This window comes from Cibotium barometz, chromosome 3 (genome assembly GCF_041138505.1).
Source record: "Cibotium barometz isolate CiBa-2024 chromosome 3, ASM4113850v1, whole genome shotgun sequence".
In the NCBI taxonomy this organism is placed as follows: Eukaryota; Viridiplantae; Streptophyta; class Polypodiopsida; order Cyatheales; family Cibotiaceae; genus Cibotium; species Cibotium barometz.
In genome coordinates, this window is record NC_141048.1 from 16,158,126 (window position 1) to 16,176,696 (window position 18,571).

Genomic DNA, 18,571 nt, shown 5'->3' on the forward strand with positions numbered 1-18,571 from the left:
TAACTCGGACGTGTACATGGGCTGCCCCTGTCTCCTGTGAAGTAAATGGTCTCTGTGCCACCTGATCTCTAGTAGGTAAAGCCCCAAGCATTTCTGATCTCGATAGTCTAGAACTCTTGCGAGAGGCCCAAACCCCTCACAGAAAAGACAGTGGAATCTCCCTTTGATCAAGGGGCACAAAGATTATTTACTTCACATGAGACAGAAAGCCAAAAGCTAAGTTGGGTAACAACTTGGCTAATATAATTTGAAAATCGGAACACTACAAATACCAACAAAAATATACAATCACCACACAAGAGTCTGTATGATGGTGCCTACTCGTGTTCTACATCTATATGATACCTTAAGCACATCATTGTTTGATTTTTCATTGTAGATGACTCAATTTAAAGCCTATGTTAGCTTAGTCCACCATCGACCCTTCCATAGGCACAATCCAAACCACATCCACATGGAGTTGCACGTTTCCAAGAGGAATTGACCTGATATTTTTATGACGAACCTATATTTTTAAGTGTGGAATTTGCTGCCTGGGTGTGAAAATCCGCCACCATGCGTGTTATGAATTCTCAGGCGTAGCCAGGAACAAGCAAAGCGATCCACCCTATGCTTAGACAAACTTGTGACCAAGGTAACATCATCATACGATTAAAACATTCAAATTCTCATGTTGAGAGCTTTGCCTCTATCTCCTCCAAGCTCAAGCCTTTTGTTTCAGGGACTTTGAATATCACGAACAGTAGCGCCAAAACACCAATAATTCCAAACAGTACGAATGTTGTGGCAGTACCAATGGCTTCCTGCAGCACAAAACAGAGCAATTTTTGCGAGTCCTTGAGCCCGATCATTAAGACAACACTACTTTTTTTGAAACTAAAAAACTTTGAATTTAAATCTGAGTTCATATTTTGCATTCTTCCTTTGCAATAAAGCCCAAAACCATGCATCCAGCCACTATCATGCAAACGTGCATCCCACCCTCATCCACAGTCAACACACTACTCTTATGAAAATTCAGGGACAGATGATACATGGTTGTTTGGGAGGCACCCCTCACTCGTACACACACCCTCAGTCTTTCATATTGCTATTTGCACCTAAAATCAAATTTTAATCCTGTCCTCAACACATAATTCAATCACTTTGAAAATTTTCTGCCAACTTTGTAATACATGGTTGTCATTTTTGGCCTTCTTTATTACATGACATTAAGCAAGATGGATGTGTTCTGTATGGAGATCGACATATGCAAGATGGACGTGTTCTGTATGGAGATCGACATATCACGTGCGCACAAGGTTTCGATGGGCCTCTACCTCCTGGCGCTCCGTCGTCAGATAGAGGCCTTATTGAGGCCCCACACAGGAAGACATGATCAGCAAGACACAACTATTGTTGGGAATCAAGGTCTTACCTGTGTGTGAACCCACTCTTAGAGTGAGGAGGTAGTACGTGTGTGTGAACCACCTCTTACCAGGGTATAAAATAATATCCAGATATTTGTGTCCGACATAAGTAGTGATCTCACAAAGGAACCTTTGTAACCTATAAAGGTAGGCGTACATAAGTAGTGATCTCACAAAAGAACCTTTGTAACCTATACAAGTAGACGTACTTTCATGGAATGAATCAAGCGTCACATCATAAAAGCATGTACTTACACTCTCCCTCTCCCTCTCCCTCTCTGCTGTGTGTTTGACTCTCTCTCCCCCTCTCCTGTGTGCAATGCCATAAGCCATGTTCATCTATGCATAGACTCTCTCTCCCCCTCTCCTGTGTGCAATGCCATAAGCCATGTTCATCTATGCATAGCTGGGCTGACCTCTACAATTGGTATCGAAGCAGCCCGCCATCTCTGACCTGTATACCCACACTGCTGTCATTTTTAATCTGCGCATGCCATCTGCCAACCCTCAGTCCCACGCTGCTCTACACAGCTGTACACCTGCGGCGAAGCACAGCCCGCCACCTACAGGCTGCTGTATACCTCTGAACTGTGCACATACCCACCTCTGAACTGTGCATCTTCACGCTGCCGCCTCATCACCTGTCACACAGCCAGCAGCTGCCTACAGCTCAACAATAAGATTCGTGTGTAGGTCATCTATGCAAAGGGAGAATCGTGGACGGCCTCTATTGATAACTGCAGCAAACAATTGCTCGTTCAAGTACTACATCGAGCATCGAGCATCGAGCTTTATTAAAGGAAGCTTCTTGCTGTGTGCCCAATCAAGAAAAACAAGCTTCATCAAAGCACAACCACCATGCATATGATAGGAAGGTACAGATTTGGGGCTCTTTATCATTTTTTGAAAATCAAACAAATCCTCCATCATTTTTCAAAATTGAGGGTACATATGTGATATAGCAATGCAGTATATGATGGTCTGTTCGCTCTTGACCCGAGCAGTCCACTTCATGAGCTTACGAAAGAGTGGCAGATGTATTACATGGTTCAGCAGCATATGCCCCTCTTTCTACCCCTCCTTGCCATACGGCCCCACAGAATGGTTGGTACGATGATGAATGTCACGAGACTCGTCAACTTCATTCTTTTCTCGGTTTTGTTGTTTTTCTTCGGAAATCTATGCACGAGTACACACTACCGATGACCGAATTGTTGGAAGGTCGTGGACGTAAGTCAAATCAGCCTATCATTTGGAATAAAGATCTAGATATGGCCTTCAGACTTTTGAAAGATAAAGTCAAGGAAGCACCTATCTTAGCATTACCTGATCCTAGTCGGCCTTATGTTCTTGAAACTGATGCCAGTGACTATGCTATCAGGGCTGCTCTATTTCAAGATGGTAGACCGGTTGCTTTTGAAAGTAAGAAGCTAGACGACACTCAATCTCGTTGGCCAACCCTTGAGAAAGAGCTTTATGCTGTGATTCATGCTCTCAAGGTTTGGAATCTAGTTTGTGGTATTGACTGATCATCAGTTAATCAAGTATGTGTGTGATGCGGATGATTTGAGAGGTAGGAAAGCTCGTTGGGCTGAGTTAATGCAAGATTTTGATTTTGAGATTCGTTATCGGAAAGGGCCCATGAATAGTGTTGCAGATGCCGTTAGTCGAATTCGAGAGGTGAATACTTTGTCGTTCACCGGGATTTCTACTGACTTATTTCAGTCATTGAGAGGGCTTTGCAGGACTGATAGTTATTTTGGTCCATTTTGGCAGAAGATCCAAGATGGGAGCTCATTGATTGACCAAGACTCAATGACTGAGCAAGTCTACCATTCACGCTCCACGAGGCCAGTGGATGATTCGGAATGGTTTACTATTCCGTAATGACAAAATTTGTGTACCACAGATCCCAGACATTAGGTCCAAGATTCTTAGGGAGTGTCATGACGCCCCTTCTGCTGGACACCCTGGGGTACACAGGACGCTATCGTTAGTGAAACACACTTTTTATTGGCCAAAGATGAAAGGGTACGTAGAAGATTATGTTCTCAAGTGTCAAATTTGTCAGGCAAATAAAGCTAAACGCTTTAGACAAGCTGGGTTGTTACATCCTTTGCAAATCCCAAGTAATAAATGGGAAAGTATTTCCATGGATTTTATTACCGGATTGCCACGAACACATCAATGCCACGATTCTATTTGGGTTGTGATAGATCGCTTGACAAAAATGGTTAGATTTTTACCGACCCGGAAGACTATTACAGCTACGCAATTAGCATGACAATTTATCGAGCAATTGTTTAGACTGTACGGGTTACCGCAGGACATAGTCAGTGATAGGGACTTTAAGTTTACGAGTGATTTTTTGGAAACTTGTTTTTGAGAAGTTGGAAACAACTTTGAATTTGAGTTCCTCTGATCATCCTCAAGACTGAAAGAGTGAAATCAGATTTTGGAGGATATGCTTCGAGCATATGTATCCAAAAGACATAGTTCATGGGAGGATTATCTTCCTATGTCAGAATTTGCATACAACAGTACTAAGCATACGAGTACAGGTTTTAGTCGTTTCATGCTTATGTATGGTTTTCAACCTAGATCACATGTTACAGTAGGATTCTCAGGACTTCAGCATGATGCAGCACGTAATTTTTTGCAAGATATGCAAGAAATGTTACAAGTTGCGAAGGAATCTATTAGAAGTGCTCAAGACCGAGACAGGTTTTATTCTAATATACATCGTTAACCCTGAGAGTTCTCTGAAGGAACAATGGTGTATTTGCGAGTTCCGAAAGATTCCGAGACTTCACGGACAGGTCGATCTCCGAAATTATCCCCTAGATACTGTGGACCATTTCGTATTACACGACGTATTGGTTTAGTTGCATATGAATTGGATTTGCCTTCTCATGTGAAAGTTCATCCTGTATTTCATGAAACCGGCCTCTGATAGAAAACCAGAGTGCGGTAGGAGCAATCACCCGTCCACTTGTAGTCTAGATGAAAAACAAAACACAGATTGGGGCTAATGTCATGGCCCTGTGAAAATGGAGCAGGACAAGTGTGTGCATGGTGGTTGCAGAGTCAGAATATTTTATGATTCACGTGGGGGGTGCCCGGACAGTGTTTAAAGATGTGTGGACAACCCTAGGTGTGAAGGGGGAACATTAAAACATTAACTTTTAATGTTTATTAAAGTTGCCCCTAGGCCTTAGTGGCCCTAGGGAACTTATTAAGTTGGGGCCCTAGGGATTAACTTGGGAAGGAGGTTTTCTCTCTCTTCACTCTCTCTCCTCCCTTTTTGGGGAGTCGTGTAGCAAAAGGAGAGGCTTCCTTCATGCGCTTGTGTACAATCGTGGGAAAGCTCAAGAGGAGGAGAAGGCGGCTGTTTTGCTGCAGACTGTTGCTGTTTTTCTGAAGAAACCAGCCGTACAGCACTGTACGGCCAGTACTGGACTCTCTCTCTCTCTCTCTCTTTCTCCTCTGTTGCTGGCGGCGCACAGAGCAGCTGCTGGTGGCTGCGCAGAAGCCCTAAACAGGCTGTACAACCTGTTTTCCAGCCCAAACCCTACTGTACGACTGCCGTACAGTGTACGGGCAGTCAGGTACAGCAAGTACAGGTGCAGGTGGTGCTTTTTCTGAGTGCTGGACAGACCTGTGTAGGCTGATTCAGGCTGGTACAGAAGTGGACAGCAGGCTGTTTTTGCAAGTACAACGCCTGGCACGCATCCCGAGGCGGTACAATCAAGTACAGTGCTGATTTTCAGATCTGTACTTTCAAGGACAGCATAGGAGTGAGCATCAGGAGGAAGATACAGGCAAGTGCAAGCACACGTGTGAAGCAGGATTGTGGGTTCAAGTGCCTGCAGGCACAGATTGGTGCTGTTGCCTCCTCCAGAGTTGTTTCACGAGCTGAACTTGGTAAGCCTTGACTCTGTTCATCTATCTCTCTTTCTATTGCTTGATGTCTGCTACAGGTATGTGTTATCTGGCTCCTTGTGAGAGGAGGAGTATGGCAGATTGACAAGGGATTAAGACAGGGATTGAACAGCATATGTATGTTGAGCTGAGAAGATGTATCATGCTTATGAGTTATGCCAGATGTATGCCCATGGCTGGCCTGCTTTGTGAACTTGGCTGATCAGAGGGAGGCACAGTGTGTTGCTTGAGGACACAGATCTGTGTGCATAGATCCTCTGTGCTGAGAAGGATTTGTGGGCAGTCAGATTGGACTACAGGTGTAAACTCTTGGCTGGTTTTTGTTTTGTACTCAGCCATACATATTATTTTAATGGAATAAAGAAATACCGCAAGGGGCGCCAAGCTTTGGGGCCAACAGGTGTCGTTGTGTTTACAGATTTGGGCACTCTAGCTCCAATCTGTGTTTTGGTTTTTCATCTAGACTACAAGTGGACGGGTGATTGCTCCTACCGCACTCTGGTTTTCTATCAGAGGCCGGTTTCAAGGTTCCGTTGCCGGGACAAATCATCAACTTTCTGAAGGGGGTGAGCTCGTGGTTGCTTTGGAGAAAGCCATCGCTGAAAATTCAGCAACCATGTCTGATACAGAGGATGAGTACTTCTATCAAGAAGAAGAAGAGCAAGAGTCTTCTCCTGAAAGAGATGTATCTGAGGATATTTTTGCAGGAGAACAGGCTGCAGATGTTGAGCCTTATGAGGATGTAACACAGCCAGAAGATGTGCATGGTAAAGAGGATGATGATGCTAAGTTCAAAGATCGCTTGGCTAGTGTTATGGATACTTTTATGCAGCTCACACAGAGTGAGAGATTTGCTGAATTTTTGAGATCTCGCTCAGAGCCCCGCACAGAGCCCCAGAAAAAGAAGAAGAAGGTTCGTTCGAAGAATCTTTCTCAAGGTCATAGTGGTACCACTCCACAGGATCCATCTCCTGCCCAGTTTCCGAATATGCAGCATGCTTTTGGTGTTAACCCACAGAGTTCCTTCTATGGACAGCCACCTATTCCTCAGCAGAACATGCATCCAGGGTACTTTGGTGGTGGCTCGGTGTTCCAATCCATGACTGGGGGTTATCCTCAGGGAGGCATGGGTATGTATGGGCCTTTTGGAGCCAATTTTCAGCCTATGCAAGGGAATATGTATGGTGGTATGCAGTCCGGTATGCAAGGAAATGTGTTTGGAAGCATGCAACCTGGGATGCAAGGCAATATGTTTGGTGGCATGCAGCCAGGTATGCAGCATGGAATGTTTGGAAACATGGCTGGGATGTATGGTATGCCTGGTGTTGGAATGGGAAATGTTGACCCAATGATGGGTATGAATGTTGGGGGCAGCAATCTTACGAAACCACTTCCATATGATAATCTAACGCCTATGGGAAAGGCGAAGGATTACAAGGAAGGGGGAGCTGCAGTGAAGTTTGACACTTTCAGTGGGGCCAAGGATAAATTGAAGGCACTTACCTTTTTACAGCAGTTTGATGCTGCTTTTTCTGGTGGGAATTATACAGAGTCCTCGAAGGTGAGGAAAGCTGCCACTTTTCTCAAGGGCAATGCTTTGCAGTGGTGGTCTACTCTTCTTTTGCAGGGCATAGCACCCACCACATGGGTCCAATTCAAACAGGTTTTCTCTTCTGTTTGGCTCACATCTACATTTGAGGTGGATGTTATGACCGCATGGCACAAGCTGGATGCTTCAAAGTGTGATAGTTTGGAGGATTATAACAAGAAGTTTTGGGAAGCACTACTCCCAGTGACTTCTTATCGTGCCGTGCCATTATCTGAGCAGGTAGAGAAGTATTGTTGTGGGCTGCCCAAGGAGGTACGAGATTATTGTATAAAGACGAGAGTAACGAACATGTCACAGATGATTGAAAATGCTATGACAGCTAATGCGTTACTCACAGGTGGTTCATCTGGTTTTAAAGGCAGTAAGAAATTGGGCAAGAAAGCTGAAAAATTTGGGCATGCTTCTCGTGATGCTAAAGGGTCTTCAGAGACAAAGTATAAGAAGTTGCCAATGCCCAAAAGGACTTCTGAGGAAAGACAGGCTTTGAGAGATGCTCAAAAGTGTTTTTACTGTACTGAAGAGGGGCATATGTCATTCAATTGTCCCAAGAGAACGTCCAAGAAGGATCCTGACAATAAAGGAGAGCCCAAGCCAAAGAAACAAAAGCCTTCTGCAGGCTTAGTTCCTGATCTTGTGGGTGAGCAGCTAAGTGGTGAAGCTACAGAGTTGTGCAGGGCATGGGGCAAAGTGAGAGATCAGAATGCTTTGATCTTCTTTGACACAGGTGCTAGAGCCAACTTTATTTCACCAGATTTGGCTGGCCGATTGGGGATTCGCGCAGAGGAGATGGGGCCGTTACATGAGGCAAATATGGCTTGTCCAGGGTATGCAGAACCCGTTACTCCTATCATTGGGAAGCTTCGGCTTCATTTGCAGGGTTATGTGGACAGCGAGGAGTTCTTCATCATGCCTTTGGATGGCTGTGATGTTTTGTTGGGGATGCCATGGTGCCACAAGGTACATGCGGTGGTGGATACTTACAATAGGAAAATTACTCTGACTCATAGAGGGAAAGAGCATGTATTGGATGTAAAACTCAAAGGGGAATCTGTTCCTATTGTATCCGCTTCGGCGATTTCATCAGTAATGAAAAAGCATCTTTCCGCGTACTTGATTTATGTAAAGGATGCACAGGATGATGAGTCTAAGTCTAATTTGTCAATGTTAGATAAGGACAGGGCTGATTTCTTAAGTGGGTTTCAAGACTGTTTTTCCGAGTCATTGCCAGGAGAATTACCTCCTGAGAGGCCAGAAGATCATGCTATAGATCTGATTCCTGGTAGTACTCCACCGAATAGACCGCCGTATCGTGTTAGTGCAGCCCAACAGGAAGAGATTATGAGTCAGGTGCAGGAGCTATTGAATAAGGGGTTGATTCAGCCTAGCTCATCACCCTTTTGCTCACCTGTGCTCTTAGTGCAGAAGAAGGATGGTTCTTGGCGCATGTGTATAGATTACAGGGCGCTGAATAAGAATACCATTAAGAATCGATTCCCCATACCGAGGATCGATGACATATTGGACCGCTTACAGGGCTCCACAGTTTTTAGTCGTATTGACTTGAAAAGCGGGTATCATCAGATACGCATTAGACCCGAGGATGTGCATAAGACAGCATTCCGAACCACATTTGGGTTGTATGAGTTCTTGGTTATGCCCTTTGGTTTAACGAATGCGCCTGCCACATTTAACAGAATGATGGACAGGATTTTCAGGCCTCATAGAGAGTTTGTGGGCACATTCTTTGATGATATGATTGTGCATTCACAAACTGAGGAAGAGCATAGAAGGCATTTGGCCATTGTGTTTGCAGAACTTAGAAACCATAGATTGGTGGTTAATGGCAAGAAGAGTGAGTTCTTTTTGCAGGAGATACATTTCTTGGGGCATATTGTGTCTGGTCATGCAGTCCGTATGGATCCAGCAAAGGTGGAAGCAATACTTAATTGGCCAGCTTTGAGGACCGTGCATGATGTACGCAGCTTTTTAGGATTGTGTTCCTATTACAGGCGTTACATACGGCACTTTGCTGAAATTGCTTCACCTCTTCATGCTTTGACGAAGAAAGCAACTCCGTTTAGATGGGCTGATCGGGAAATTACAGCATTCAAAAAGCTCAAAGAAAAGCTTACTTCGGACCCAGTATTGGTATTACCGGACCTCCGAAAGGCTTTTGTTGTCCAGTGTGATGCATGTGGAAGTAGCATTGGTGCAGTTCTCATGCAAGAGGGACATGTGATAGCCTATGAGAGTAGAGTTTTGCAAGATGCCGAGAAGCATTTACAGGTGTATGAGAAAGAGATGTTGGCTGTAATTCACGCTCTTTCTACATGGAAACACTACTTGCTTGGGGCTGATTTTACTGTGCAGACAGATCATCAGACCTTGCGATATTTCCTCACGCAGACTAAACTTTCAGAGAAGCATATGCGTTGGGCAAACTTTTTGTCAATGTTTCACTTCCAGATTGTGCATGTGGAAGGCAAAAAGAATGTAGTGGCAGATGCTTTGTCACGCAAGCCACAGGTCTCTGCAGTTTCACTTGCTTATCATCATGAGCTTGATGAAATGAAAGAGCAGTATGCCCATGATGAGGATTTTGAAAGGTTGTATGATCAGATGTCTGAGGGTCAGCGGCATGAGCATTACACTCTCAGAGATGGGTTTTTATTGATGCATGGCAGACTGTGTGTTACCAGGCCATTGCGACTCAAGGTTATGATTGAAAGTCATGCTCCACCGTATGCAGGTCATAGAGGTATTGACGCCACGGTCAAAGCAGTGGAGACTTTCTTTTATTGGCCAACCTTGAGAAGAGATGTTGATGCCTTTGTGAGGCAATGCATCGTATGTCAGAAGGTAAAGTTTGACCGTCAGAAGACACCAGGGTTATTACAGCCTTTACCTATTCCGGATAGACCTTGGGAGAGCATTGCCATGGATTTTGTATTTGATCTTCCACGGACACAAACGGGAAATGATGGCATCTGGACTATCATATGCAGGTTCAGTAAGCAGGCTCATTTCATTCCCGTGAGGAAGACAATTAAAGTGGATCATATGGTGAAGTTGTTCATGGCGAACATCTTCAAGTATCATGGCTTGCCTACGTCTATCATTAGTGACCGTGATCCACGGATGACGAGTTTGTTTTGGAGAGGGTTGTTTGACAACATGGGTACAACTCTCAAGTTTTCATCGTCATTTCATCCACAGACAGATGGTCAGTCAGAAGAGGCTAACTCTACAGTGTTGGATCTTCTCAAGTGTTATGTGTCAGAGCACAAGCAACAATGGAAAAAGTATCTTCCTTTAGTGGAGTTTGCATATAACAACACTGTACATAGCTCGACAGGCAAGGCGCCTTTTGAGATTGTAGGAGGAGGGAAGAAGGTTCCACCCATTTTGCATACAAAGGATAAGATCTTTGAGGCTGATCAGTATGTGGAGAGCTTGGATGAAGCTTATCGGAGAGTTAAGTTGGCCCTCCAGAAAACTCAGCAGAAGCAAAAGAAAGCCGCAGACCGTCACAGACGTGATTTACAGTTTGCATTGGGTGATTGGGTTCTTTTGCGTTTTGAAAAGGCTAGACTCAAGAAGATGAAGGGTAAAGAGCGCTTATTCCCTAAGTTGAGTATGCGATATTATGGGCCTTTTCAGGTTTTGGAAAAGATTGGTGAGGTAACCTATCGTTTGAAGTTACCAGATCACTGGAGGATTCACAATGCTTTTCACGTGAGTCTTCTTAGACCTTTCCGTGGGGATGTGCCTGAGGATGTATCAGATGAGGCTCAGCCGGAAGTTGAGGAACTTGATGAGGTTCTGATTCCAGAGCAGATATTGGCACATAAAGAAAGGAAGGTACGAGGTAAAGTTTCCCGTCGCTATCTTGTGAAGTTCAAGAACTATTCACCGATGGATGCGAAGTGGATGGAGGAAGGTGACTTAACAGATTCACCTCAGGTTTTGCAGCTTTATCTCGATGCCTTTGAGTTAGAGCCGACTCTTATTGTGGCTCATTCAGGTTCAGCAGAGCATGGGTCTGGAGCATTACCTGATGCTCAAGAGGGGGGTAGCACCTCCACTCCCTTGATACAGACAGGCTCAGATGACATCTAGAGGTCGCTTGGTGCAGATTTTATCTCATCCGAAGGTACTGAGGCTGACAGTACATCTGTTTATGGGACTTCTATGATATATGTGTACTAGTCACATGGAGATTTTTGTGGATATGTATGGTTCACAGTGGTATACAACTTGGACTATTACTATGCCATTGGTTTGCAGTGAATGTTGATACATGTGTATGGCTCAGAGAGATTGGGACGCTGATCTTGCCATATTGTATATTTCACTTTGGATATTTTGATGCATCACCAGAATGCAATCGAGGACGCTTGCCATCTTTCAAGAGGGGGGTATGTCATGGCCCTGTGAAAATGGAGCAGGACAAGTGTGTGCATGGTGGTTGCAGAGTCAGAATATTTTATGATTCACGTGGGGGGTGCCCGGACAGTGTTTAAAGATGTGTGGACAACCCTAGGTGTGAAGGGGGAACATTAAAACATTAACTTTTAATGTTTATTAAAGTTGCCCCTAGGCCTTAGTGGCCCTAGGGAACTTATTAAGTTGGGGCCCTAGGGATTAACTTGGGAAGGAGGTTTTCTCTCTCTTCACTCTCTCTCCTCCCTTTTTGGGGAGTCGTGTAGCAAAAGGAGAGGCTTCCTTCATGCGCTTGTGTACAATCGTGGGAAAGCTCAAGAGGAGGAGAAGGCGGCTGTTTTGCTGCAGACTGTTGCTGTTTTTCTGAAGAAACCAGCCGTACAGCACTGTACGGCCAGTACTGGACTCTCTCTCTCTCTCTCTCTTTCTCCTCTGTTGCTGGCGGCGCACAGAGCAGCTGCTGGTGGCTGCGCAGAAGCCCTAAACAGGCTGTACAACCTGTTTTCCAGCCCAAACCCTACTGTACGACTGCCGTACAGTGTACGGGCAGTCAGGTACAGCAAGTACAGGTGCAGGTGGTGCTTTTCTGAGTGCTGGACAGACCTGTGTAGGCTGATTCAGGCTGGTACAGAAGTGGACAGCAGGCTGTTTTTGCAAGTACAACGCCTGGCACGCATCCCGAGGCGGTACAATCAAGTACAGTGCTGATTTTCAGATCTGTACTTTCAAGGACAGCATAGGAGTGAGCATCAGGAGGAAGATACAGGCAAGTGCAAGCACACGTGTGAAGCAGGATTGTGGGTTCAAGTGCCTGCAGGCACAGATTGGTGCTGTTGCCTCCTCCAGAGTTGTTTCACGAGCTGAACTTGGTAAGCCTTGACTCTGTTCATCTATCTCTCTTTCTATTGCTTGATGTCTGCTACAGGTATGTGTTATCTGGCTCCTTGTGAGAGGAGGAGTATGGCAGATTGACAAGGGATTAAGACAGGGATTGAACAGCATATGTATGTTGAGCTGAGAAGATGTATCATGCTTATGAGTTATGCCAGATGTATGCCCATGGCTGGCCTGCTTTGTGAACTTGGCTGATCAGAGGGAGGCACAGTGTGTTGCTTGAGGACACAGATCTGTGTGCATAGATCCTCTGTGCTGAGAAGGATTTGTGGGCAGTCAGATTGGACTACAGGTGTAAACTCTTGGCTGGTTTTTGTTTTGTACTCAGCCATACATATTATTTTAATGGAATAAAGAAATACCGCAAGGGGCGCCAAGCTTTGGGGCCAACAGGTGTCGTTGTGTTTACACATTTGGGCACTCTAGCTCCAATCTGTGTTTTGGTTTTTCATCTAGACTACAAGTGGACGGGTGATTGCTCCTACCGCACTCTGGTTTTCTATCAGAGGCCGGTTTCAAGGTTCCGTGCCCAAATCTGAAAACACAACGACACCTGTTGGCCCCAAAGCTTGGCGCCCCTTGCGGTATTTCTTTATTCAATTAAAATAATATGTATGGCTGAGTACAACACAAAGACCAGCCAAGAGTTTACACCTGTAAGTCCAATCTGACGGCCCACAAATCCTTCTCAGCACAGAGGATCTATGCACACAGATCTGTGTCTTCAAACAACACACTGTGCCTCCCTCTGATCAGCCAAGATCACTAAGCAGGCCAGCCATGGGCATACATCTGGCATAACTCAAGAGCATGATACATCTTCTCAGCTCAAACATACATATGCTGTTCAATCTCTGTCTTAATCCCTTGTCAATCTGCCATACCCCTCCTCTCACAAGGAGCCATATAACACATATCTGCAACAGACATCAAGCAGTAGAAAGAGAGATGGATGAACAGAAACAGAGCTTACCAAGTTCAGCTCGTGAAACAACACTGGAGGAAGCAACAGCACCAATCTGTGCTTGCAGGCACTTGAATCCACAATCCTGCTTCACACGTGTGCTTGCACTTGCCTGTATCCTCCTCCTGATGCTCACTCCTATGCTGTCCTTGAAAAGTACAGATCTGAAAATCAGCACAGTACCCGTCTGTACCGCCTCGGGATACGTGCCAGGCGTTGTACTTGCATAAACAGCCTGCTGTCCACTTCTGTACCTGCCTGAATCTGTGTATTCAGGTCTGTCCAGCCACCTGTCAGCACCTCTGCAACGACTGTACTTGTTGTACCTTGCTGCCCGTACACTGTACGGCAGCTGTACAATGTGTACTTGCTGGAAAACAGACTGTACAGCCTGTACAGGGCTTCTGCGCAGCCAAACCAGCAGCAGTTCTGTGCGCCGCCAGCAACAGAGGAGAAAGAGAGAGAGAGAGAGTGTGCCCAGTTCTGGCCGTACAGTGCTGTACGGCTGATTCTACTCAGAAAAACAGCTACAGCACACAGCAAATCAGTCGCCTCCTCCTTTCTCTTGAGCTTTTCCACGCTAGGATTCAAGCGCATGAGGGCTTCTCCACTTTTGCTACACGACTCCCCAAAAAGGGAAGAGAGAGAGAGAAGAGAGAGAAAACTCCTCCCAAAATTAATCCCTAGGGCCCCAACTTTAATAAGTTCCTAGGGCCACTAAGGCCTAGGGGCAAACTCCAATAAACATTAAAACTTAATGTTTCTAGTTCCCCCCTTCACACCTAGGGATGTCCACACATCTTAAACTCTATCCGGGCACCCCCCATGTGAATCATAAAATATTCTGACTCTGCAACCACCATGCACACACTTGTCCTGCTCCATTTTCACAGGGCCATGACATACCCCCCTCTTGAAAAATGGCAAGCGTCCTCGATTGCATTCTGGTGATGCATCAAAATATCCAAAGTGAAATATACAATATGGCAAGATCAGCGTCCCAATCTCTCTGAGCCATACACATGTATCAACATTCACTGCAAACCAATGGCATAGTAATAGTCCAAGTTGTATACCACTGTGAACCATACATATCCACAAAAATCTCCATGTGACTAGTACACATATATCATAGAAGTCCCATAAACAGATGTACTGTTAGCCTCAGTACCTTCGGGTGAGAGAAAATCTGCACCAAGCGACTTCTAGATGTCATCTGAGCCTGTCTGTATCAAGGGAGTGGAGGTGCTACCCCCCTCTTGAGCATCAGGTAATGCTCCAAACCCATGCTCTGCTGAACCTGAATGAGCCACAATAAGAGTCGGCTCTAACTCAAAGGCATCGAGATAAAGCTGCAAAACCTGAGGTGAATCTGTTAAGTCACCTTCCTCCATCCACTTCGCATCCATCGGTGAATAGTTCTTCAACTTCACAAGATAGCGACGGGAAACTTTACCTCGTACCTTCCTTTCTTTATGTGCCAGTATCTGCTCTGGAATCAGAACCTCATCAAGTTCCTCAACTTCCGGCTGAGCCTCATCTGATACATCCTCAGGCACATCCCCACGGAAAGGTCTAAGAAGACTCACGTGAAAAGCATTGTGAATCCTCCAGTGATCTGGTAACTTCAATCGATAGGTTACCTCACCAATCTTTTCCAAAACCTGAAAAGGCCCATAATATCGCATACTCAACTTAGGGAATAAGCGCTCTTTACCCTTCATCTTCTTGAGTCTAGCCTTTTCAAAGCGCAAAAGAACCCAATCACCCAATGCAAACTGTAAATCACGTCTGTGACGGTCTGCGGCTTTCTTTTGCTTCTGCTGAGTTTTCTGGAGGGCCAACTTAACTCTCCGATAAGCTTCATCCAAGCTCTCCACATACTGATCAGCCTCAAAGATCTTATCCTTTGTATGCAAAATGGGTGGTACTTTCTTCCCTCCTTCTACAATCTCAAAAGGCGCCTTGCCTGTCGAGCTATGTACAGTGTTGTTATATGCAAACTCCACCAAAGGAAGATATTTTTCCCATTGTTGCTTATGCTCTGATACATAACATTTGAGAAGATCCAACACTGTAGAGTTAGCCTCTTCTGACTGACCATCTGTCTGTGGATGAAATGACGATGAAAACTTGAGAGTTGTACCCATGTTGTCAAACAACCCTCTCCAAAACAAACTCGTCATCCGTGGATCACGGTCACTAATGATAGACGTAGGTAAGCCATGATACTTGAAGATGTTCGCCATGAACAACTTCACCATATGATCCACTTTAATTGTCTTCCGCACGGGAATGAAATGAGCCTGCTTACTGAACCTGCATATGATAGTCCAGATGCCATCATTTCCCGTTTGTGTCCGTGGAAGATCAAATACAAAATCCATGGCAATGCTCTCCCAAGGTCTATCCGGAATAGGTAAAGGCTGTAATAACCCTGGTGTCTTCTGACGGTCAAACTTTACCTTCTGACATACGATGCATTGCCTCACAAAGGCATCAACATCTCTTCTCAAGGTTGGCCAATAAAAGAAAGTCTCCACTGCTTTGACCGTGGCGTCAATACCTCTATGACCTGCGTACGGTGGAGCATGACTTTCAATCATAACCTTGAGTCGCAATGGCCTGGTAACACACAGTCTGCCATGCATCAATAAAAACCCATCTCTGAGAGTGTAATGCTCATGCCGCTGACCCTCAGACATCTGATCATACAACCTTTCAAAGTCCTCATCATGGGCATACTGCTCTTTCATTTCATCAAGCTCATGATGATAAGCAAGTGAAACTGCAGAGACCTATGGCTTGCGTGACAAAGCATCTGCCACTACATTCTTTTTGCCTTCCACATGCACAATCTGGAAGTGAAACATTGACAAAAAGTTTGCCCAACGCATATGCTTCTCTGAAAGCTTAGTCTGTGTGAGGAAATAACGCAAGGTCTGATGATCTGTCTGCACAGTGAAATCAGCCCCAAGCAAGTAGTGTTTCCATGTAGAAAGAGCGTGAATTACAGCCAACATCTCTTTCTCATACACCTGTAAATGCTTCTCGGCATCTTGCAAAACTCTACTCTCATAGGCTATCACATGTCTCTCTTGCATGAGAACTGCACCAATGCTACTTCCACATGCATCACACTGGACAACAAAAGCCTTTCGGAGGTCCGGTAACACCAATACTGGGTCCGAAGTAAGCTTTTCTTTGAGCTTTTTGAATGCTGTAATTTCCCGATCAGCCCATCTAAACGGAGTTGCTTTCTTCGTCAAAGCATGAAGAGGCGAAGCAATTTCAGCAAAGTGCCGTATGTAACGCCTGTAATAGGAACACAATCCTAGAAAACTGCGTACATCATGCACGGTCCTCAAAGCTGGCCAATTAAGTATTGCTTCCACCTTTGCTGGATCCATACGGACTCCATGACCAGACACAATATGCCCCAAGAAATGTATCTCCTGCAAAAAGAACTCACTCTTCTTGCCATTAACCACCAATCTATGGTTTCTGAGTTCTGCAAACACAATGGCCAAATGCCTTCTATGCTCTTCCTCAGTTCGTGAATGCACAATCATATCATCAAAGAATGTGCCCACAAACTCTCTATGAGGCCTGAAAATCCTGTCCATCATTCTGTTAAATGTGGCAGGCGCATTTGTCAAACCAAAGGGCATAACCAAGAACTCATACAACCCAAATGTGGTTCGGAATGCTGTCTTATGCACATCCTCGGGTCTAATGCGTATCTGATGATACCCGCTTTTCAAGTCAATACGACTAAAAACTGTGGAGCCCTGTAAGCGGTCCAAGATGTCATCGATCCTCGGTATGGGGAATCGATTCTTGATGGTATTCTTATTCAGCGCCCTGTAATCTATACACATGCGCCAAGAACCATCCTTCTTCTGCACTAAGAGCACAGGTGAGCAAAAGGGTGATGAGCTAGGCTGAATCAACCCCTTATTCAATAGCTCCTGCACCTGACTCATAATCTCTTCCTGTTGGGCTGCACTAACACGATACGGCGGTCTATTCGGTGGAGTACTACCAGGAATCAGATCTATGGCATGATCTTCTGGCCTCTCAGGAGGTAATTCTCCTGGCAATGACTCGGAAAAACAGTCTTGAAACCCACTTAAGAAATCAGCCCTGTCCTTATCTAACATTGACAAATTAGACTTAGACTCATCATCCTGTGCATCCTTTACATAAATCAAGTACGCGGAAAGATGCTTTTTCATTACTGATGAAATCGCCGAAGCGGATACAATAGGAACAGATTCCCCTTTGAGTTTTACATCCAATACATGCTCTTTCCCTCTATGAGTCAGAGTAATTTTCCTATTGTAAGTATCCACCACCGCATGTACCCTGTGGCACCATGGCATCCCCAACAAAACATCACAGCCATCCAAAGGCATGATGAAGAACTCCTCGCTGTCCACATAACCCTGCAAATGAAGCCGAAGCTTCCCAATGATAGGAGTAACGGGTTCTGCATACCCTGGACAAGCCATATTTGCCTCATGTAACGGCCCCATCTCCTCTGCGCGAATCCCCAATCGGCCAGCCAAATCTGGTGAAATGAAGTTGGCTCTTGCACCTGTGTCAAAGAAGATCAAAGCATTCTGATCTCTCACTTTGCCCCATGCCCTGCACAACTCTGTAGCTTCACCACCTAGCTGCTCACCCACAAGATCAGGAACGAAGCCTGCAGAAGGCTTTGGTTTCTTTGGCTTGGGCTCTCCTTTATTGTCAGGGTCCTTCTTGGACGTTCTCTTGGGACAATTGAATGACATATGCCCCTCTTCAGTACAGTAAAAACACTTTTGAGCATCTCTCAAAGCCTGTCTTTCCTCAGAAGTCCTTTTGGGCATTGGCAACTTCTTATACTTTGTGTCAGTAGACCCTTTAGCATCACGAGAAGCATGCCCAAATTTTTCAGCTTTCTTGCCCAATTTCTTACTGCCCTTAAATCCAGATGAACCACATGTGAGTAACGCATTAGCTGTCATAGCATTTTCAATCATCTGTGACATGTTCGTTACTCTTATCTTTATACAGTAATCTCGTACCTCCTTGGGCAGCCCACAACAATACTTCTCTACCTGCTCAGATAATGGCACGGCACGATAAGAAGTCACTGGGAGTAGAGCTTCCCAAAACTTCTTGTTATAATCCTCCAAACTATCACACTTTGAAGCATCCAGCTTGTGCCATGCGGTCATAACATCCACCTCAAATGTAGATGTGAGCCATACGGAAGAGAAAACCTGTTTGAATTGGACCCATGTGGTGGGTGCTATGCCCTGC

At 45.1% G+C, this 18,571-nt stretch overlaps 1 protein-coding gene across 1 annotated transcript in view; it reads right to left on the bottom strand.

The window, feature by feature from the left end:
• Positions 1–208: 208 nt before the first annotated feature.
• Positions 209–18,571, bottom strand: part of LOC147639765 (D-xylose-proton symporter-like 3, chloroplastic) — a 101,604-nt gene continuing 83,241 nt past the window's right edge. The window contains exon 13 of the mRNA XM_086773768.1: positions 209–803. Within this exon, the coding sequence (XP_086629894.1) occupies positions 669–803 (135 nt within the window). The 3' untranslated portion in view covers positions 209–668. The remainder of the gene's footprint in view (positions 804–18,571) is intronic.